Here is a 23300-nt window from a genome sequence, read left to right as displayed (position 1 = left end):
TTCTGATTTGGAAATCAGCGGAGGAGTCTACGCAGTTTAAATTTTTACAGACAACTCAAGGTTTTGTGGATATATCCTGAGACAGCTCAGCCGTCCCAGGCTGTTGGTACCATAGGGGCTGGGAGAGATTGCCCTCTTACCCCGCAAACACCTTGCAGGATGCAGAACAGCTCTTAATAAATATGTGTTATGGAAATAAAGGAATGCCCCTGTGCTTGGAGGTACTAGGCTGTCTCTCTCTGTCTCTGTCTCTCCTCTCTCTCTCTGTCTCTGTCTCTGTCTCTCCTCTCTCTCTCTGGTTCATTTTCAATGCCGCTGAGTCATACTGTGAGAAGCAGCTTAGAGTCATTAAGAGATTGAAACATCGGGGAAAAAAGTGAATATGTTTTCACTTGAATCTCTATTTTTAACTCTTTCTGACCTTGTCTGTCAAATTTGGCTACCTTGAGACTGTTGCAGTGATAATGAAATAAGCCTATGCTGTTCTTTGGAATCATTTTAGACATATACATGTCTAATATATATATAAAATACTTACCATATGTGATCTTGTTTGGCATGCCTTTTTTCTGTACAAAAGCACATGAATCACCATGCTTCAACAATGAAGATGTTGTGTTTTGGACTAAAGGCAGTGTAAACACAACATGCTATTAGCGTTTTTCTTAATCATCACTACCACCCAGCCGTTATCTTCTTGCACAAGATAATAATAGCATCTCACATTTCCATGGAGCTTTATAATGCATGAAGGTCTTTCACATTCATCGTTTTGTTCAATGTCATAGGGAGAGGGAGCTTCAGTGACCTCAAAGCCCATTGTGCAGAAAGAGAAACTGGGATTGATTCAATCATTTGGCCACAGTCCTAGGACTCTTGAATATGTGTGTAACTCAGACAGGGTGAAAATCCCAGAAGATACGTCCCCATCCCAAGGGCACCTACCCAGGTTCAATAACTTGGTTACAACTGACACTCTTTGGATGATGCTGCACTCTTCGCAAACATGTATCCAAACCTAACATGAACCCAAACCAGAGCAAACATCAAATCCCCACTCCTACCACATATTCACATCTTGTATTAGCACCAAAGCCTGAAGCACCCTGACAATATGTGTCCAGAAGATGTTGAATATCTTCCACCCTGACTGCCACTAACCTGGCTAAAGCCAGGACCAACTTTCACCTGGACGACTGCAGTGGACTTCTTCCAAACGCAGGCTCCTGCAGTCCTGTCCACCAGTGGCTCCTGTGAGCTTTACAAAGCCATAAATCCTATCACATCACTGCCATGTTCCAACTCTTATGCCTTGTCATTGCTTTACAATAAATTCCAACATTTTACTCTCTCTTCCAAGTGTGAACTCACTTTGCCTACTACTGGAATAACATTCTTTCACATTTCCTTGCTAATTATGAGTCAGCTACACCGGGACTCCTTCTGTTCTCCTCACCCTTTAAACGTATTTCCCATTTGAAACTTCGCAACTTGTAATTCTTTTCAGGAATGTTTCCCTTTCATCATCTTGTAGCTGCTTCCTTGTCATCATTTCCTTTCATTTCTACCTCTTCAGAGAGGCTTTGTTTAGAAGAAAACGTAGGAGCAAATATTTGCCAGCTAGGGTTATGCAAAAGTTTCTTACATAGAACACAAAATGTAAGAACCGCAAGAGAATGTATTGACGGGGCCTTCAAGACACCATGAAGAACTCAGAGAGCAAGCTTCAGATTGAGAGAAAACATTTACAACTAATATAGCAGAGAATTGACTTGTAACTAGAATATATGAAAATATCTCCCAACTTAATGATAAGTCAGGCAACCTGCAGACCAGCAGTCCTCAACACTTTTGGCACCAGGGACTGATTTCACGGAAGATAATTTTTTTCCAAGTAGGGGAACGGTTTCAGTATGAAACTGTTCCACCTCGGATCATCAGGCATTAGATTCTCATAAGGAGCAGGCAACCTAGATCCCTCACATGTGCAGTTCACAGTAGGGTTCACACTCCTGTGAGAATCTAATGCCGCCGCTGAACTGACGGGAGGTGGGGCTCAGGTGGTAATGTGAGTGATAGGGAGTGGCTGTAAATACAGATGAAGCTTCCCTCGCTTGGCCACCACTCACCTCCTGCTGGCCCAGTCCCTAACCAAAACTGGTCCATGGCCTGGGGCTTGGGGACCCCTGCTGTAGAGGACAGAATAACAGCCCCCTACATATGTTCACATCCTACCTTATGCACTAACATGGACTTGACTGACGTGATAAAGATTTTGAGATGGGGAGAGTATCTTCAAGTATCTAAGTGAGCTCAGTGTGATAAAAATATCCTTATAAGACAGAAACTGGAAGCTTGGAACAATAGAAGATCTGAAGGTGAAACAGACGTCAGACAGAGATTAAGGTGCTATGCTACATATATATATATTGCCCAGGAGGATTGCTTTGTTGGAGCCTATAAAGGTTTGTGAGATAAAAGTTCTGAAGTGGAGAATTGTTACTATCATGGTTGCTTAAAATCTAGTTTTTAGAACAGAGATGAGTTTGACTGTAGCTACTCTGGTATGTGATCCATTTAATCGTTTTTTTTGTTTAATTAATTCTCAGAGAGAAATCTTAGCCCCGGCTATTTAAATCTCTCCGTAAATAAAGACTTCCAAGCACCACTGGGACAGTTACCAAAAATGACAAATCGTTGGCAATTCTAACAATAAACTTCAGTATAGTAAGAGATATAATGGAACTCTGTAACTGCTCTCAAATCAAACATCCCTCCTCCTTAGTGAAAAAATTGCACTAATTTCTCTGATGCAGTCTCAAAATCGAGCCACCATTTCAGGTTTTGTAAGAAAAGTTGCGGACTTCAGGCTTAGAAAAGGCATCCCAGTTATGCATTGTGGCTGAGGATAACAGGAAGATGAGAGTTAGGATGTAGCTATCTTCAAAAAGAAAAGTGGCAAAAAGAAAAGAAAAACCTTAATGTTAAAACATATAAAAATAGTATAAATAATTAAGAACTTAAAGAGGCAGGGAGTTTGGTTAAAGCGGCAAGCCAGCAGGACACTTTTAGTGTGTAGCTTAAGGTACAATACATGCATAATTTGCCCTTCCTCAATTCTAGAAAATATTGTCTGTCTTCTTCAATAACCTTTCTATTCCTGAAACTAAGCATTCCACTGGGATTTTAGCTATTTTATATGCTGTCATATTTACTTTGCTAGTGTGCATGTGATTACACCTAAGTTCTAATTCGTCTAATATATGTGCATTACTTTAATATTTCATTCATCTAATATGAATTCTAGTTCATCTAATATAGTGTTGTATAAGTTGTCTTTTTACTTACGTGCATTTTACAGTGCCCTGAATAGCAGTGAAGTACAAAAATGTACCTTAATATGTGTTTTATCTCCATACTTTGATGGTGAAAAATATTACTTTCCATTCAAATGAGTTTTAAAATACTCTCATTAAAAACAAATGAAAACGTAAATGAAAAAAAAAAAACCTTTTCTGTGATTTTTCAAGATATCTATGGAAATGAACTGAACTACTCCATCTTTTTCCCCCAGATTTTGCTTGGGTCATCATGGCTACTTCATACATTGTTGAATGAGCATTTTCCACAAATCTCATAGCATAAGTAAAAGCTATGATGTGTTTTTTGCCTTGTCTTTCTCTTTTCACTTTAAAGACATAATAAACACTTAGTAAGCAGATTGAATAAATAAATACATACCCCCTTTATGCAAAATTATTCACAAATAAATGGTATCTAACTCATTCTTTAAAATACCATCAGAGAACACACAATCTCTTTACCATCTGTATAATTTTAGAGTCAGAGTCTAATTTGACCAGCAGTCAATTTTTTCCTTTTGGACTCCTTTCATATATTTGAAGGACATTTCTTTGTTCCTAGTATGTGTAGATGAAGCAAAACTAAACTGCATGGCTTCTGATATTCATGAAAGCAGGCTAGTAGGTAACCATTTTTGAACACATTCCACACCAAGCGCAATGCTGTTTCTTGTGCATTGTCCAGTTGAGTTCCTCAGCTTGCTATGGGAGGGCTACTATTCTCCTCCCCATTTCACGTATAAAGAAAGTGGGACTTTGAAATCTTAAGTCATGTGCTTGAGGCTTTGCAATAGATTCCACCACAAGGATGTCCAACTGAATCCATCGCAAGCAATAACTCCAAAAACAGTCACCAAGCAAATGCCCTTCGTGTAAAGTGATACGTTCTGTAACAGAAATTCATTGAAAGCCATTTACTGTGCCGAGAGAATAAAGATAATCACACAGGACACTTTTGGAAAGGGGCCCACATTGGTAGAGAGAGATGGCCAGGTTCTACCTGAGTATGCAGGTGACCCCTGCGGAAGATGCAGGGACTGACCTTCAGGTCACACTGACCTTTCAAATGGTGCTGGGTCCATGAGCTAGCCGTGCAGCTTTGTGTGCGGCCATAGCCCACAGGAAGGTGTGCTCAGGCAAGGTGTTCAAGGCAATTTATGGTCGCCCAGCAGCCCTGCAGAGGGCGCCCTAGATCTTGGGGACTTCATATAAAAAGGCAAGCATATCAAAATGCAAGGCATATTCTGGAAATAGCTAGCAAGTGTTGTGGTGGATTTGCAGGCTCCAGAACATAAGTAGGGCATCCCTTGAGAAGGTCACATTCGCCCACACAGAATGACCCTTGGATTCCCAGTAATGAATTTGTTTGTCCAACACACTTACTTTATTGTGTGTGTGTGATCGTTGTTGCTAAAAAGGGAGATTTAAATTATGAACAAAATATAAACAGATATTAGCAATAAAACGTGAACATTCCCTGTAGCCACATGCTTCGAGATAATCACTCTCCACTGTTAGAATTCCTTCCAGATTTTATTTTTTAATAAAATAAATGGACTGGATGCAGTGGTTCATGCCTTAATCCCAGGACTTTGGGAGGCCAAGGCGGGTGGATCACTTGAAGTCAGGAGTTCAAGACCAGCCTGGACAACATTGCAAAACCTCATCTCTACAAAAAATACAAAAATTAGCTGCAAATGGTGGCACATTCCTGTAATACCAGCTATTTGGTGGGCTGAGGCAGGAGAGTCGCTTGAATCCAGGAGGCAGAGGTTGTAGTGAGCTGAGATTGCACCACTGCACTCCAGTCTGGGAAGCAGAGCGAAACTCTGTCTCAAAAAAATACATAAAAATATAAAATAAAATAAATGATACATAGTATTCAGTAGCCCACTATTTTTTCTTGAGATACCTTAGATGTGTTTCTGTGTCCATGCATGTAAATACTCCTTAGCACTTTATGCAGACTAACAGCATCTCATAATATGGATCCAGCCAAGACAATCCATTCAGGTCTCTGACTTATGAACATTGAGCTTGCTGCTATTGTTTGTTTTTAAAATTATAATCCATGTGAATTGTGGAGCCTTGGGTGGCTATTTTTATGCATCAGAATAAAGATTTTCATAGAAAGCATTCAAAGAATTAGGACTCCTGGGTCAGAAGTTTCCAATTTTCATTTTCCTGGCTTTTACCCATTCTCTTACACTGGAGACCATCATGATGATGTTGATGGTGTGGAAATTCAGAGAAAGCTAAAAGGACGTAGCACCCAAGTGGGCAGGTCCTGGGGAACTGTAGTTCTCATCTCAGACACTAGGATGCAGACCCAGGGAGGGACAAGATGTACAAGCTCTTTGAAAAATAAAACCAAAAGGATGTGACAGCCAATTGAATGAGAGTCAGCAGCAAATCTGGAGAAATATCTAAGGAGAAAGTGTTCAGTTGAAAATACTCAAAGTTGGCTGGGCACGGTGGTTCACACCTGTAATCCCAGCACTTTTTGGAGGCTGAGGCAGGCAGATCACTTGAGCTCAGGAGTTCGAGACCAGCCTGGCCAACATGATGAAACCCCATCTCTACTAAAAATACAAAAATTAGCTGGGTGTGGTGGTGTGTGCCTGTAATCCCAGCTACTCTTGAGGCTGAGGCAGGAGAATTGCTTGAATCCAGGAAGTGGAGGTTGCAGTGAGCCAGGATCACACTGCTGCACTCCAGCTTAGGCGACAGAGCAAGAGTCTGTCTCAAAAACAAAAAAAGACTCAAAGTTGACTCAAAGAGATTTGTTTCCAGGCTGGCTATTCCCAAATTTTCATTTCCATGAAACTCATGTATCAATTATCTTCAGATTTTGATGTTTTATTATTTAATAAACAAGCTGTATTTATTATTTTATATTTTGTTCCTAAAATATGATCAATTTCAGTTTTTTTATTTCATGTAATTTAAACTAAAGCACTTAAAAAATACCTATGCAGCTTCATTCTAGATAAATGTGTGGAGATATTATCTTTTATGAAAATAATGCCAGGAATCTCAATAGTAGTTCATAGGCCCCAGAGTTTGAAAACCTGTGGTATAAAAATCATGTGTCTCTTATAATTGTTTTAGATTTTCTCTACTGATATTGGAAATAGACTTTGGTTCTGTGCAATACTGCTGTGATAACATGATACAATTGGAGAATGGTCTGCTAGTACCCATTCCATTTTTAAGTAAAAACTAAAAATAAAAGGCACTGAATTTCAAGCAGCCCTGCCTATCAGGCAACAGAATTTGAATGCAGTACGTCAGCTTCCCTCCCTTCCAGCCCATCCTGTGCAATGTATGCTTCTGTGTTAAATCCTACATGTTTTCAATCAGAAAGTTAAAGGTTCATCTTGTAATAAATGCACTTCATGAATGATTTCCTATAACCGTCAAAGATTAGTTTGCATCTATTTGACTGATTTTTGTTTTTTATGCTTTTGCTTTCATTCTCACCAAACAGATTTCTTTCTGACCTCATTTGCATGACCTAACACAAATTCTGTTTGTTCTCACTGAAGAATTTTTATTTAAACATTTTCTGTTTGGTGTCACTTCTTTAGTTTAAAGGTGCCTTTAAACAAATGTATGTCTGTGTACATATACATTTATAGTCACACATGCATATATATGGTTATATATGCATATATATATATACACATATCAGGTGATTTACACACACTGAAATGGTAAAAGATATTTAACTTCTCTATTCACTTAATTATCTCCTGGTTACTTGTCTCCAGAAAATGCCTACTGTGTTTATGCAAGGAACGATCTCCTAAAAGAAAATGGATTGTGGCTTTAACATCATGTAACGATGTCTTTTGTTAATTGAAAGAAAAACAATATCTGACCCCATTGGGTTCCTTATCATTTACTTGCAGTGCGTGGAGAAACAAAAGACCTGCAGTCATTCTCCTAAGCCCTGTGATGTAATTCAAAATGAGAGGAAACATCTATATTATCTATAATAAAAATTGGAAACTTTTCTGTTGTGACAACAATATTAAGCCTGAATAGAAATATTCATGTTTATATGATATTCACTTCAGTCAACATGCGGCAGGAAAAACTGTGATTCCTGTTTTTAGTCATCTTTTCCATGAAACCTGTTTCTAAATAACCATACTAACTGAATGTACTAGTCTGTTCTCATGCTGCTAATAAAGACATACCTGAGACTGGGTAATGTATAAAGAAAAGAAGTTTAATGGACTCACAGTTCCCCATGGCTGGGGAGGCCTCACGATCATGGCAGAAGACAAAGGAGAAGCAAAGTCACATCTTACATGGTGGCAGGCAAGAGAATGTGTCCAGGGGAACTGCCATTTATAAAACCATCAGATTTCATGACACTTATTCACTATCAGGAGAACAGCATGAGAAAAACCCAGCCCCATGATTCAGTTACCTCCTACTGGGTCCCTCCCATGACACATGGGATTATGGGAGCTACAGTTCAAGATGAGATTTGGGTGAGGACACAGCCAAACCAGATCACTGAACGTATCTATTGGTATCTCTTGTGTGTGTATATTTGTTATTGTTCCTTGCAGGGCCCTGGATGAAACTTGGCATCAATGGAACCATTAACATGGATTAATTCACATGGTCTCTTTCGCATCTTTCTTTCATTGTTCAATTGTTGGAGGAGAGAGGTTGCTGATTTACAAGCTTCATATTAGGGAGAGTAAAGCTCAGAAACCAAAATTTCATCAGCTAAAATGCTTAGAGAGTTTGTAGCCTAAAGGACCTGTCAGTTAAAGGAGCCATTTGTTGTAAATCTCTGGTTTTAGACAATCAAGTAGCTTGTTCTCTTCATTCACCTTGAACATATATTTAAAGTTAAGTGATCTACCCGAGAGATGACTTCTCAGGAGCAGCACTCATCATCTTTGGTATCATATGTGGCTCTTTCCAAGTTGATGAGCTACCATCATTTTGCTTTCTACAATCAGGAGGCAAAACCCAGTGGTTTAGGTTTGCAGGATTCCTAAAAATATTAATTTTAATTTGCTACAATAAATACCAGGATTCCTGGTGTCAAAAAGCTTGCAAAAAATCACACCATTAGAATTTTTTAAGATCACTCTTTATTTACACTTAAGAAGGTAGCTTTGCCAGGAAAATGCCTTCCTTCCTTCTTTCCTTCCTTCTTTCCTTCCTTCCTTCCTTCCTTCCTTCTGTTCTCCCTCCCTCTCTCCTTCCCTCCCTCCCTCTCCCTGCTCCATCATATCACAGAGCTGTAGTGTGTTGCCTGTTCCTCGCCTCCAGTCTTATTCACAGGAAAACCTGGCCAGGTGCTGATGAATACAGAAGAAGACAGATTGATAGTGAGATCTAATTTTCACAGATCAGGCGACTTGGGAAAACAGGTCTTTTTATTTTCAAACGCTAACTTTCTGGGCTCATAGAATTCTGCATCAGTAAGCCCACATGCTTTTTAAGTCTGATTTATAGAAAACACGATTTGGCCCTCAAAATAGTGTAACCTCCCAACAGATTCATCTTTACCGCTACACAGATAGAGCTGATTAGTCAAGACAGAAGAATTGCAATAGATAAAGGGTTTAATCCCTGCAGAGCTGGCTAAATGGGAGACTGGAGTTTTATTGTTACTCAAATCAGCCTTCCCAAAAATTTGGAGGCTTGGGTTTTTCCAGAATAGTTTGGCAGACAGGGGCTAGGGAATGCTGATTGGTTGAGGATGCAATGGTAGGGGTGTGGAAAACAGCACTGGTGCACCCAGTCGGCCTCTATGTGGGGACACAGAGGAATCACTGGTTCTAGTAGGACCAATCAGTTGTCAGAAATGCAAAAGCCTGAAAAGACATCTTAAAAGGCCAGTCTGTACTATGCTTATTACCTGGGTAATGAGATAACCTGTACATCAAACCCCTGTGACATGCAGTTTACCTACATAATAAACCTACAGGTATACCCCTGAACCTAAAATAAAAGTTTTAAAAAGGCAAATTTTAGCTTCTAGTGATTGGGGAAGTTGCAAATCTTGTGACCTCTGGAATAACGGCTGGTAATCATTCAACTAAGCTTACATCTTAGCAGAATTCAGGCCCCTCTCATTCTTTAATCTGGTGGCCTTTCATTACTTTGACAAAGGTGGTTTAGTTTTAAGAGGGGCTGTTATCATTTAAACTACAAGTTCAATCTCTCCCAAAGTTAGCTTGGCCCATGCCCAGGAATGACCAAGAACAGTATGGAGGTTAAAGGCAAGATGGAGTTGGTTAGGTCAGATCTCTTTCACTGTCATAATTGTCTGACTGTTATAAGTTTTGCAAAGGTGGTTTCAAGATGAAAGGACTATACTCTTAAAGAGCATAAAATTATTGCATTCATTGTGTACCTGAAACAGGCACTCCCCCTTGTTGATAGTTTAAAAAGAAAAAAATAATAATCCCTGGATGTTGCGATAAATGAAAATTCCATGGCAGAAACTGTGGAAACACCAGCTTCAAAACACCACATTCATTTGTTAAACTTCAGAGATCCATGGATTGTCGTTTCCCTCAGCCAGCCTGTAGGATATTTGGAAGAATTTCAGAACCTCAAAGATCAAACCATCCAATAGGATGCTGTTAGAAGAACTAAGATTTTTGAAGCCAGGGGATATTCATTAGCCTGCTTTTGGAAAGGTTAAAACACTCTCATTTTGCCAGGGAGGAAGAGGTTGTGGTGTAAGAAAGGCCAATGATTTACTGCATGTTGAAAATCTTCATGCTCCTCCACAGAAACAAAATAAGTCAACAGGTCATTCTGCAGAATTGAGAAAGAGAAAACAGTGAGTGAAGAAAAGACGTGCTGAAGACAGAATCGTTCTGTTAGAAAATTGCTCGTGCCTTAGGAATTAATCACCTCTTTCTTTAATAGGGGAAGAAAGCATTGCCCTATGGTATTATAGAGCACCCAAACTGACATGATTCGTCATTGTCATATAAGGATCTTCGATCTTTCCTCCCAAGCAAAGCCTGATGCCTTTTATGAACGATCGTGTCAAAGATTTAGTGATGGAGACAGGTGTTGCAGAACATTTTTGGCATGAAGCACCAATTAGTAATTGCTAATTAAATGGGGGGGAGGCTTGGGTAATGTCTGATCGCACCCACTAATCGTAGCTAATCTCACGTCACATCCCTCTGAACTTCAAAGAAGATCACATTGGTAGGATGTGTCTTAAGTATCCAACCTCGCAGTTGCAAGGCTGCCTCTCTTTGAAGCTGCAGGAGATGGTGACTCCCGATTCAGGCTTGGAGTTTTTATTGTCATTGTTGAAAGAAAATCGTCCTGTGACTTTCTTTGGAGCCAGGCCATTTCCTCCTTTCCAGCTCAGAGCATTTTTCCACAGGTGCTCAGGAAAGCTCATGGAAGAAATGCTGGTTGACTCAATTGGTATGCAGCCTCATCCTGTACTCTTTTTGTTTTAAAAGTAGAAGCTGGCGCTCAGTCACTCCTTGGAATGCCATCAACTTTGGTTAGGGACGTGCTTTGAAGGAATTGGTTTGATGTTATTTTAGGGCTTAAAGTAGCCTGTCTTCATACAAACATGACTGCAGGTGGCCGTAATGATGTACTAAGCATCCCTTGACATGAGTGAATGACATGGCTCTTGGAAAAAAGAAATTGCATAGAAGGGGCAAATATCATAGTTGGGTAGTTGGGGAAGGCTCAAATAAGGACGCGAAAATGGTTAAAAAAAAAACTTTTTAAAATCCTTTGTCTTTTTGGAAGGCATATCCAGTACAGATTTGGACATAAAGTTGGATTAAAGTTTATGCAATGAATTAAACTTGCAGGATGCCTTAGAAAATATTCCTAGTTTTGAATCTGAGTAGGAGAGTGTATGTCTTACCAAACTTGACTTCAAAACATCAGAGGAAAGCAGTTTTTCCAGGTCAAGCTATTTTTCAATGCAGAAGGAACAAAGAATAAAATAGATTAACTCATAACTTTGCTATCATTAATACCAAAATTGCCATTTTTCAACTACTAAGGAAAAATTTAGAATTGTATGCCTAGAGTAAAATCTAGATCCTCAACTCACAGAATCCTTCTTTTTAAAATAAGGAAGGCCAGCTCCTGATATTTTGGGGACGGTTGGGGAGATGTAAATATTCATTAGCTTTTGGGTGAGGTTCAATAATTACATTTTTTTTGTATATAACTAATATTTTTGCTAAGTAGGAAAATAGAGGTGCATACTATTTACGAGTCGGATCTAGTGGAGTCTGTAACTTACTTTGTTTGTTAAGCATTAAAAGGAGTTAAAACAAAATGTTAATAACTAATTCAGTGAGAAAAACAGGCGCACACTGCCTTTGTATACATGCACATATTCTTAGACACAGACACACGTGTGCACTTACAACCCCTCCCCCCCCACACACACACGTACTGTTTTCCCTGAAAAATTTCTTGTAGGAGTCTGTTGCATTTTTCAAAAAAGAAAATGAAAATGTGCACAGAAATGATAACCTTGAACCTAGTAAAATTTACGACGTCTTCTGGGATTGCTTCTGGTTATTAATATTTTAGATTCATCTTACCTTCTCCATTAGCCACATATATACCCAAAGATGCCATAGTATCATAACATCAACCTAAACAATAACCATTATTTATATAATTATTTCTGCCACGAAATGTTTTCTCCTGTTCTTCCTCTAATTGGTGGGGGTGAGGGTTGAGGAGAGAGAGAATGAAGAAGACACGCTATGAGATATCTTTTCAAATAGCAGAGACGTGTATGCACTTTTTCTATTTGGCCACCAAAAATGTCTTGTGTTCTTTTGTAGGGTTTTTAAGTACCGGTGACCAGGCAGCAAAAGGCAACTATGGGCTCCTGGATCAGATTCAAGCACTGCGGTGGATTGAGGAGAATGTGGGAGCCTTTGGCGGGGACCCCAAGAGAGTGACCATCTTTGGCTCGGGGGCTGGGGCCTCCTGTGTCAGCCTGTTGACCCTGTCCCACTACTCAGAAGGTAATAATGGCACCCCCAGGGTGGGCGGGCAAATGCCCTGAACCAAGAAATGAATGGTCAGAATTCATATCTCAGATGTATGTCCGGGTTACCAGAAGTCACTCTGGCAACAGAAAATGCCCAAAAGATCAGATGAATCCATCTTGATGTCTTTTAACTCAGCTTTTGTTCCATTTGCTCTGTCACCCAGGCTGGAGTGCAGTGGCACGATCATAGCTCATTGCAGCCTCCAACTCCTGGGCTTAAGGCTTCTCCCATCTCAGTCTCCTGAATACCTGGGACTACTGGCTGCTTTTTTAAATTTTTTATAGAGAAGTGGTCTTGCTATGTTTGCCTAGGCTGGTCTCAAACTCCTGGACTCAAGCGATCCTCCTGCCTTGGCCTCTCAAAGTGCTGGGATGACAGATGTGAGCCACCATGCTTGATCAGCAATATTTTCCTCCTAATTTAAATGTGTGACAATTAGGTGTTGGTTACAATGACTGGAACAAAATAACTACTTTAGAAGTCCTGACACTTTTGTTTCTGTTGCCATTCTGACTGTATTTGACTATTTGAAATTTTATTAACTTCTAGCTACAACTTAGTAAGAGTAGTGTGGAAGAGAGACAGTATGTCGATAAGGGATGCGGGTGTATAGATTTTGTAACCATCAGGGCTTTTAGCCACATGTTTTTTAAGAAGTCACTCCTCTGTCTTGTAATACTCCTTACTTAGGCACCCAGTTGAGGATTTCTTTAAGCATAGCTAACTGAATGTATTTATTTTAATTGGCAAATCTTAATATCTTCATTAGACTCAAGGTAGAAGTAGAAATGCGCTCCTGAATTAGCACTCTGAAGTTGATTCAAGTGGATTTCTTTTCTTCCCATAATGAAGAGATACCTAGTTTTGCTTGTGAGACAAGAGGGCCTTTGACCTTGCACTAGCTTAAAGCATTTTTTTTCTTGGAAATGGGGATTGCAGTTGCTCTTGGAGTTTTTATATATGGCATCTGGAGGCAAGGAAGCAAAAACGACACTAAACTGTGGAAAGAAAAAGAAATCACATGTATTTTACCAGTGCAGGAGAAGTGTCAATGTGGTTTCATTTCCTTAAACTCGTGTGTGTGTGTGTGTGTGTAGAATAACATTCCCTAAAATGAATGTTCAGGAGGAGGGGGGAAGGGGGAATGGAAATGAAAATGGGTAAAAGGGCCCCTGACAGAGCTGAATGCTACTACATCCAGAAACTCACATGCCTGAGAGACAATCGCAGCCTTCATTGCTCAGTAAAAGCTGCATTTCTGTCCTGCGGGTTTTCATTTGCATGTCCACAATTTTGCACCTGCAGGTCTCTTCCAGAAGGCCATCATTCAGAGCGGCACCGCCCTGTCCAGCTGGGCAGTGAACTACCAGCCGGCCAAGTACACTCGGATATTGGCAGACAAGGTCGGCTGCAACATGCTGGACACCACGGACATGGTAGAGTGCCTGCGGAACAAGAACTACAAGGAGCTCATCCAGCAGACCATCACCCCGGCCACCTATCACATAGCCTTCGGGCCGGTGATCGACGGCGACGTCATCCCAGACGACCCCCAGATCCTGATGGAGCAAGGCGAGTTCCTCAACTACGACATCATGCTGGGTGTCAACCAAGGGGAAGGCTTGAAGTTCGTGGACGGCATCGTGGATAACGAGGACGGTGTGACGCCCAACGACTTTGACTTCTCTGTGTCCAACTTCGTGGACAACCTTTACGGCTATCCTGAAGGGAAAGACACTTTGCGGGAGACTATCAAGTTCATGTACACAGACTGGGCCGATAAGGAAAACCCGGAGACGCGGCGGAAAACCCTGGTGGCTCTCTTTACTGACCACCAGTGGGTGGCCCCCGCCGTGGCCACCGCTGACCTGCACGCACAGTACGGCTCCCCAACCTACTTCTATGCCTTCTATCATCACTGCCAAAGCGAAATGAAGCCCAGCTGGGCGGATTCGGCCCATGGTGATGAGGTCCCCTATGTCTTCGGCATCCCCATGATCGGTCCCACCGAGCTCTTCAGTTGTAACTTTTCCAAGAACGACGTCATGCTCAGTGCCGTGGTGATGACCTACTGGACGAACTTCGCCAAAACTGGGTACGTTCATCTTCGTGTTGGGGTATCACTATCCTTGCCACTTGTTTGGGTCCTCAATATAGGTGTTGCTTCTACCGCCACATGCAGGAGCACACACACATACACACACATACACATGCATGAACACATATACACACAGACACACGCTTACACACACAGCAGTAACAGGCAGCTTCTCCCCCAACATCTATGGCAACTCATTTTTTTCTTTACTCCTAAAGTGTTATAGGAGTAAAACACTTAACTCTCAAACCAGATTTTTACTAGAGTTCTAATTGCCCGTTGGGAATTCCAGAGTTCCTACCTGCAGGTGCAGGACTCATACATATACGACGGTTCTGTTAACAGCTGATTAAACGGTTTTGTTTTTGTCCTTGTTGTTTTAGAGACACAGTCTCACTCTGTTGCCCACACTGGAGTGCAGTGGTGCAACGATAGCTCACTACAGCCTTGAACTCCTAGGCTCAAGCCATCCTCCTACCTCAGCCTCCTGAGTAGCTGGGACTACAGGTGCCTGCCACCATGCCTGGCTAATTTTTAATTTTTTTTTTTTTTTTGGTGGAAAGAGGGTCTTACTCTGTTGGCTAGGCTGGAGTATAGTGGCGCAATCATAGCTCACTGAAGCCTCGAGCTCATGGGTTCATGTGATCCTCCCATCTCAGCCTCTTGAGTAGCTGGGACTACAGGCGTGCACCACCATGCCCTTACATGGATTTTTGTAGACACAGGGTTTGCTATGTTGCCCAGGCTTCTCTCAAACTCCTGGGCTCAAGGGATCCTCCCACATCAGCCTTCTGAATAGCTGGGACTACAGGTGCACACCACCTTACTCAGCTAATTTTATTTTGTTAGAGACAGGGTTTTGCTGTGTCACCCGAGCTGGTCTCAAACTCTTGGGCTCAAGCGATCTTCCCACCTCAGCCTCCAAAAGTGCTGAGATTAGAGGTGTGAGCCATCACACCAGCCCTGATTACAGAGTTTTAAGTCTAATTTCAACCATATCTCTTTTGTTAATTTGTAAGGATATCACAGCACATGTACCGCTTGGGGAACTGTGTTGATTGCCTGGCCATAGGAATGAAAACAAATATCATAATAATTATAAAGAAATATAAATATATATTCATATATATATTTAATGTCTATATAAAAATATAGATATTCCCATTTGTATAATATATAGTACATTTATATTTGTATTTGTATATATATGCACACAAATATATTTGTATATACAAATACAAATAAATATCCTATATATACAAATACAATATATATACAATATATGTATAAATACAAATATATATATACACAAATATATGTTTGTATTTTCTTTGCTATATAAATAACTATAGAGAGAGAGCAAATGAAAATATATGATATTTGTATCATATTGCTATATGGCATGCATATATAAACACACACACACAAACACACATACGTGTGTATCTCACAGGAAAGCTCATTTATTGGCCTAAATATAGTAGAAAATACAAAATATACAAAAAGCACATGTACAACAGAGTCTGCCAATATTCTGCTGAGCGGATTCTCTGCAAACCATGGGAGAAAAGAACCGAAAACATCCTAAATAGCTCCAAACGTTGTGGCATCTTTTCATTTTCTCTTGTCTAATAATATAACTGTGGAAATGGATGGGGTATCATTCTGTACTACCAGTGTCTGCCTCCATCATCACCCTGAGTCTCTTTACACTGAATGAGAGAGAGAGATGTGCCTGTCGCCCAGGGAGGGTAAATCTTCCCATGCGGAGTGAGGCTCTGAGACTACAGTGGCCCTGCCACACGTGAGTTATGCACAGTAATCCTTAGAAGATCTGGGGATGCTGGTGGTTTCAATGCCTACGTGTTTAGCAGCTGGCATACTGTACAAAGATTCCAAAGCGGTTTGGGTAGGGAATGGTTTGAGAATGTTTTGTGCCCTTGGCAAAAGTACAGCATGTTTGTGGAGTGGAAAAGGTATCACCTGGATAGCAACTTTCAATAATCAGACTTTGTAGATTTGGTCTGAGAAAGGCTACCCAGAGGAGAAGGGAGGAGGGACCCACATTTGATACAAATGCTTGTCTATCACTCAAAGGTTCTTTCTTGTGTGAAGAAACGATTGAAATCAAATTAATACTTTTTTAAAAGTAAACCTTGTTTATTAGTTTGTTGGGGCTGCTGTTATCAGAGTATCAAAAACTGTATGGCTGTGCTGGGCGCAGTGGCTCATTCCTGTAACCCCAGCACTTTGGGAGGCCGAGGCAGGAGGATCGCCTGAGGAGGCCAAGAGTTTAAGACCAGCCTAGGCAACATAGTGAGAGTCCGTCTCTACAAAACAAATGAAAAAATTTAGCTGTGCATGGTAGCATATGCCGAGAGTCTCAGCTTCTCAGGAGGCTGAGGCAGAGGGATCACTTGAGCACAGGAGGTCAAGGCTGCAGTGGGCCATGTTTGCACCACTGCACTCCAACCTGGGTGACGGACCGAAACCTCTGTCTTTAAAAAAAAACAAAAAAGCACAAAAAACAGTGTGTCTTATAACAACAGAAATGTATCGCTTCACACTTTCTAAGGCCAGAAGTTGCAAATGAAGGTGCTTGCAGGGCCAAGTTCCCTCCAAAAGCTGTAGGGGGTGGTATTCCCTTGCTCCTTCTTAGTCGCTGGTGTTTGGGTGCAGTCTTTGGCATTCCTGCCTTGCAGGTGCACCATCCCACTCTGTGTCTTTGTCATCTTACGGCCTCCCTGTGTTGTCTCTGTCTCCACATGGCCGTCTTCATATAAGAGCATCTGCCAAGGTGCATTAGAAGCTCACCCTACTCCAGTATGACCTCAACTTAACATAAATAATCATATCTGCAGTTACCCTATTTCCAAATAAGCTCACATACTGAGGTACTGGGGTTATGACTTCAGCGTATCTTAATTTACGGGGAGACAGTATTCAATCTCTTAATACCCTGTGAAATCAGCGCCAGGCCCTCTTTTGTGACAGCACTAAGATAGGCGGTGTCTGCCCTTGCAGACAATTTCATCCTCTTGAAGCCTAAAGACTTCCATGAGAGTTTCCCAACATGGCTATACTCATTCAATCTTCTCTACATTGGCATCCAAACGTATTACCGACTTGGTCTGTAAACACTCTCTTTACTTACTTTCATTAAAAACATATACTTTTTCTTTTCCTCCTTATTACATGATTTGAAAATAGACTTTATATGATTATCTTAAGTGGAAAGCTAGAATCATTCCTCATACATTTTATAGAACCATTAAAACAATAGTGAAATCTAAATAATGCTGTTAAATTCTCATTACCTCTTCCTGACTCCCAAAGGCTATGAGACTGAGGCTGGCTCTCTCATTATTAAAAAAAAAAAAAAAGCAAAAGGAAAAAAGACAGAAAAAGATAAAGGAAGTTAATTAGTTCCATGAGGTGATCGTTATCACTGCTGACACCAAATGGATGCTGTTACCAAGACATCACGAAGGTCTGAGAGAGCCGTGAGAATACCATGGTGATCTCTGTTATTGAGTGCTTTTTAATGCCATGAATCTGTTTCTTAAAATCACTTGGCTTAGAGCCTGTGATTTCCACCCTGCGTTTAGGGAATATATTCATGTTGCCATTCATGGTCTGTGTTGAGGGTGCTTCTAGCTTTCATGAAGGCCCTGACATGGCTGGAACAGATGAGGAAGGAATAGCTACTAGAACTTGGAGAGACGCTCTGATGCTACTGAAATCAAAAGCTGCAGGTAGAGAGAGTTCATTGAGGTACCCAGAGCTCGAATGTCAGTCTGTCTGAAGCCTCTATTTTTGTTTCTTCCGCCCATGGGAAACATCCCTGAAATAACACTGAGTGTATTAATGCAGTGAGCTCTTTTAATTCATCAGAAAGGTATTAGAATGACTCAAATGATTCCTCAAGGAAGTTACTCAGAACTTACATCTCACGTGAAATGCAACGTGTCGATTCAAATACAAATAGTTTAAGTGATCACACCTCCATGGCAGCCCCATAAAAGAAGGAAATGGGGGATTTCAGTGCCGGGCACAGTCTGGTGAGCTAGGTATTCGTCAGTGGACGACAAGGACTTCAGTTGCAGTTGGTAGTTATTTGTTTATTGTAAGTTGGGCGGTGGCCCAATCACTCCAGGGCAGAGAAGGATTCCCTGGTCACCAGGTGCAGAAAATGAACCAAACTGATGCCCGCAAGGAGAAAGTATGGGATGCACCTTATCTGCTGTCATGGTGTGAGCTGCCAAGTTTAACGCCATTCTGCAGAGCACACACTCAGACGATGACTCACAGAACAGGAGGGCATATTTCTGCATACCATCATTGTTCCCTTCCAGCACTGGAGGTGACAGGAGGAAACAAGAATAGCTCCCAGCGTGTCTGTCACTACACAGTGCCGTGGAGAAAGGATCGCATTGTGCCAGGACATGCTTCACCACTCTCAGTGGGCGTTATGTCAAGCATTCTAAACCTGCAGGCACAGCCAGTCTCTCGATGGCGCATGTGTTTGCCGAGATGAAGTGGATGGGGTCTGGATGCTTCTATATAGACATCTCAAATTAGATAGTTCTGACCTTTAGTCTAGGTTTGAAGGCACATATACCTGGTATACATAAACCTTTGGTTTTGGGATGAGCACAGAAAAATGATGTTGGGATGTGCATGGCGGAGAAAAGAAAGGAAGGAAGGAGGGAGGGAATGAAGGAAAGAGAGTTGGGACAAAGGAAGGAAGGGAGGGAAGGAGGGAGGGAGGGAGGAAGAGAAAGAAGGAGGGAGGGAGAGAATCAAGAAAGGAGTGAAGGAAGAGAGGAAGGAAGGAAGGAAACAGGTAAGGGGGGAGGAGAGGAAGGAAAGAAGAAGGGAAGGAAGGAAGGAGGGAGGGAAGGTGAAAGGAAGGAAGGGAGGAAGGAAGAAAAGATAGAAGGAAGGAAAGGAAAGAAAGAAAAGAGGGAAGAGAGGAAGGGAGGAGGGAGAAAGAAGAGAGGAAGGAAGGAAAGAGTAGCGAGGGAAGGAAGGAAAAAATGGAGGGAGAGAGAAGGAAGGAAGGGAGGAAGGAAGAGGGAGGAAAAAGGAAAAAGGGAATGGAGGAGGAGAGGAAGAAGGGAGGGAGGGAGAGGAAGAAGGGAGGGAGGGAGGGAAAGAAGGAAAACGGAAAAGGAGGGTAAGAGAGAGAAAAGAGGGAAGTGGGGAGTGGAGGAGGGAAAGAAGGAGGGAGGAAGGGACAAGTGGATCCTTGCTTATAAATCATGTCACCTGTATATTTTCATGGTACCATTAGGTGAGAGGGCTCTCCCATCTTAGAAAGGCAGAGTCAGCGAGTACGCCTAGTAGAAATGAGGAGGAAGTCCCTGCGGAGGCTCCAAATTATGAAAACCTTGATCAAGACGGGATGTTGAAATCATTGAATGCCAGGGCCTCAAGTAATCCTTGCTATTTCTTTTGTATTATTATTTTGAATAGGGAAGCAGTTGCCCAGGCCTGTGCCTGAGGGGGATCCTCCCCTGTAGCAAGGAGGTGTTTCAATGTTAGTCCAGGTCAGAGGACTAAAATCATGCTGGAAGAGAACCGTGTAAACCCAAACATGCAGAGGCATTGTAGAAATAAGGTAGATTGAGACCATTTTTGGAAATCAGGAGCAGTGTCAAGGAAAAGTGAAAACTAACTCTAAAGTTTGAAAAGGGTTCTAGAGCATTTAAGTCCTTTTCCTGTAAAATTACTTTGGGAATAGGAGAAAAAGGGTTTGTCCAAGCTGACCAAGAAAATTCAGATGCTCAGTGATCCAGGATTCTTTCATTTTGAGCTCTGTGTGGAAAGAGATGGACAAAAAGGAGTGGGGGAATCTTGGTTTATTTATAAGGTATGACAAAGAACAGTGCTTTAAAGTAACCAAACAATGCATTATAATATATAATAGAAGACCTTATGTGCTATTGGAAGTCAGAAATGAGAAGAGAGTTTTGTAATGGAAAATCAAATCAACACATATTTTGATTTTTTTATGTTGTTCCATCGAGTCTGGGGTTTGTACAGCAGATTGATTTCTATCCTGTTTGCATCAGCTACCATCACTGCTTTTGAATGTGCTGGTATCCTATGATTAATTTACATTCAACTATTGTTAAATCTTTGGGGAAAAAAAGAAGTTCCAATGAGGTATTTAGTGGGGATGGGTTACAGAGAATTGCAGCATAATTCTGGCTGTAAAGGCGACCTTTATTACCAAAAAGGGATTTTAAGCTGAATGAATGAACATCCCCACCTGGTGTGGAAGAGGAGTCACTGAATGCATAATAAACTAGTCTGGTAATAGATCGTTAACTGCGAACAATGTTTTGGGTATAAGGAAAACCTGTACTACTGAAAGGAACAGCTGAGAGGATTCACAGATATTTTTAGAGAGATCGTAGTACTATATCCATCTCTAGCTAAAGAAATGAACTAGACCTTAGAAAGGCACTTGAGTCTCTGCTGCCAAGATTACATCTCAAAACAGGACAGGTGGAAACGGCTGTGTTAGGTACTGGGGGATAAGGAGGAAGACATGCACTGAGTCTTTTACTAGAGAGACCAACTTGTGTTTCTATCCTCAATCATTATAGTCTTTAATTTTACTCACAGGAGTTTAAACACTTCTTATGCTGAATAAAATCTAAAAAACAAAACACTGATACCCCACATCTAGACCTCACTGTCTGGAGGGTTTGGTAAGGGGGAATGACTTGGGCTATCATAATCTCCACAAGTTTATCTGGGTTTAAGAATTCTGGCTGTGCATCTCCGAGATCTTTAATAGACAGACTGTATCAGGTGGCAGCTCATTTATATGGATTTTCCAAATCCTCTGCTTTATTCAAGAACAAAATATAATGTGTTTTCTTTACCTTTCAAATATACCCTGAGTTCCTTCAAAAATAGCCTTGTACCCAACATGAACAGAATACTCCTTTTCCTAGACGCTCACTGCTTAATAGATGAGATAGCCACACATCTAATAGATCCAATTCGGTAAAATTGGATCCATGGAAAAAAAGGAGGAATCTTCACTTCCATTTGTTTCTTTAGAATATTAAAAATCAATAACTAATATTAGTGGATTTTTTTCCTAAAATATTCATTCACTTATTTTTCTTTCAGTACACATTAAATAACTGAAAATTTTAAAATTATTTCAGAAGGCTTAAAGAAGCAAAAGAAACATGAGATGCTGCATTGAATCCAACATTTTTTCAAAACCATGTAAGAATACATGCATAATAAATAAAAAAGCAGAAGACTTTTCAAATATATTGTTGATCAGTAAATAAGAAAACTCATGGTATTAGAACCTATGAGATTATATATATTTGTTCTCATCCTATTAGTAAAGTGAAAACACAGCAGTTAGTGTGCATTCAACTAAAGGGTAGAGGCCACCTTTCTTTCTCTCCTGTATTACGTTATACATCCTATATCTATATCTATAGATAGATATACACATACACATATATATACACGACATACACACATATATATACTGCATATAGTATACAGTTAGTATACAGTATAAACTGGTGTACTTGTATATAGTATGTAATATACAATATAGTATGTAATATACAATATAGTATGTAATATACTATATATACAATATACTTTTATACACTCTACAATGTATACAATATAGAAATTCAGTGTGTACTCTGATATACAGTGTATCACTCCCTACTTCTCCCTCCCTTGCAATATTATAGGTGTTCTATTTTTTATATTGGAAGAGAGGGGGTAATATTTCCTGAATTCTTACCATATGCCAGACATCTTGTCATTATCTTTCAACCTTCATCACTTACCTCCAACCCTGATATTCTCATCAGCCACGTAGAGGAGTAAGTTAAGGCCAATACTGGCTGGAAAACTTGCTCAAGATTTCACAGCTGTTAACTAGCCAGAGCTGCAGAAAGTTGAATACAGGGAAATGATTTATTTTATCACCACCACAGACTCAGACTGAGGGGATAAAATCTTCCTTTAGCAAGCGTGGCACCTCTGGGTCAAGTATATTGTTTGAATCCTGCGCAGTGTCTGGTAATGGCTACAGATACATGATCTTCCTTGGTCCTGCAGCCTTCTGCCATGCAAGCCATGCAATGGCTGGAGGCAGTTTCACAAAAGTCCCGCCAAGGAGAAGTTACCTGGAAGATAGCCCTTAGCTCACACCTGGAGCCATTGATCAGGATGTTGCAACTCCTTGCTTGCCTGGTTCTGCACATCACATCTCAATGCTCAGTGCTAACTAGTACATAACATGTTGCCATGCATAATCTCAAATCGTTTTTATAACAAATAAACCTTAAGACGTAATTGTTTTTTAGCTTACTTTACAAGCCATAAAAAAAAAAATGGAAGAAATGAGCATTTGGTAATTTATTTTTTGAAGGGGAAGTGTTAATCCTAAAAGAGTTGGTTGCAAAGATGTTTAATAAAGGCCCTATGTTTTATGAATTATCTCCAAATTTTTGTGATTCTCCTTCTACCCATGCCCACTTGTGCAAATAATAATAAAATAATTCTTTGATTCATAGTTTCCAAGCACAGCTTAGCATCTGTAACAGCCCTCAGCTTGTTTCTGGGTGTCTTATTTATCTTAAACATGTTAACCTCATCGTAACTATATGTACCATTTTAGCAAACTTCTTACAGCTAACATAGTGTGCTTTCATCTTTTTACCTTCAAATAGAGAGCAAACACATGGTGCATATATCTATTTACAAACACTTTGTAATTATAAA

At 40.6% G+C, this 23300-nt stretch overlaps 1 protein-coding gene across 10 annotated transcripts in view; it reads left to right on the top strand.

Moving 5' to 3' along the window:
* The window catches only part of NLGN4X (neuroligin 4 X-linked), a 337280-nt gene that overhangs the window by 309839 nt on the left and 4141 nt on the right, over positions 1–23300 (top strand). For all 10 annotated transcript variants that reach the window (XM_054544298.2, XM_024240870.3, XM_054544303.2 and 7 more), the window contains 2 exons: positions 12203–12388; positions 13721–14510. In XM_054544298.2, coding sequence (XP_054400273.1) covers positions 12203–12388; positions 13721–14510 — 976 coding nt within the window. The remainder of the gene's footprint in view (positions 1–12202; positions 12389–13720; positions 14511–23300) is intronic.

This window comes from Pongo abelii, chromosome X (assembly GCF_028885655.2).
Source record: "Pongo abelii isolate AG06213 chromosome X, NHGRI_mPonAbe1-v2.0_pri, whole genome shotgun sequence".
NCBI lineage: Eukaryota > Metazoa > Chordata > Mammalia > Primates > Hominidae > Pongo > Pongo abelii.
This window is presented reverse-complemented; position numbering and strand designations above follow the sequence as displayed.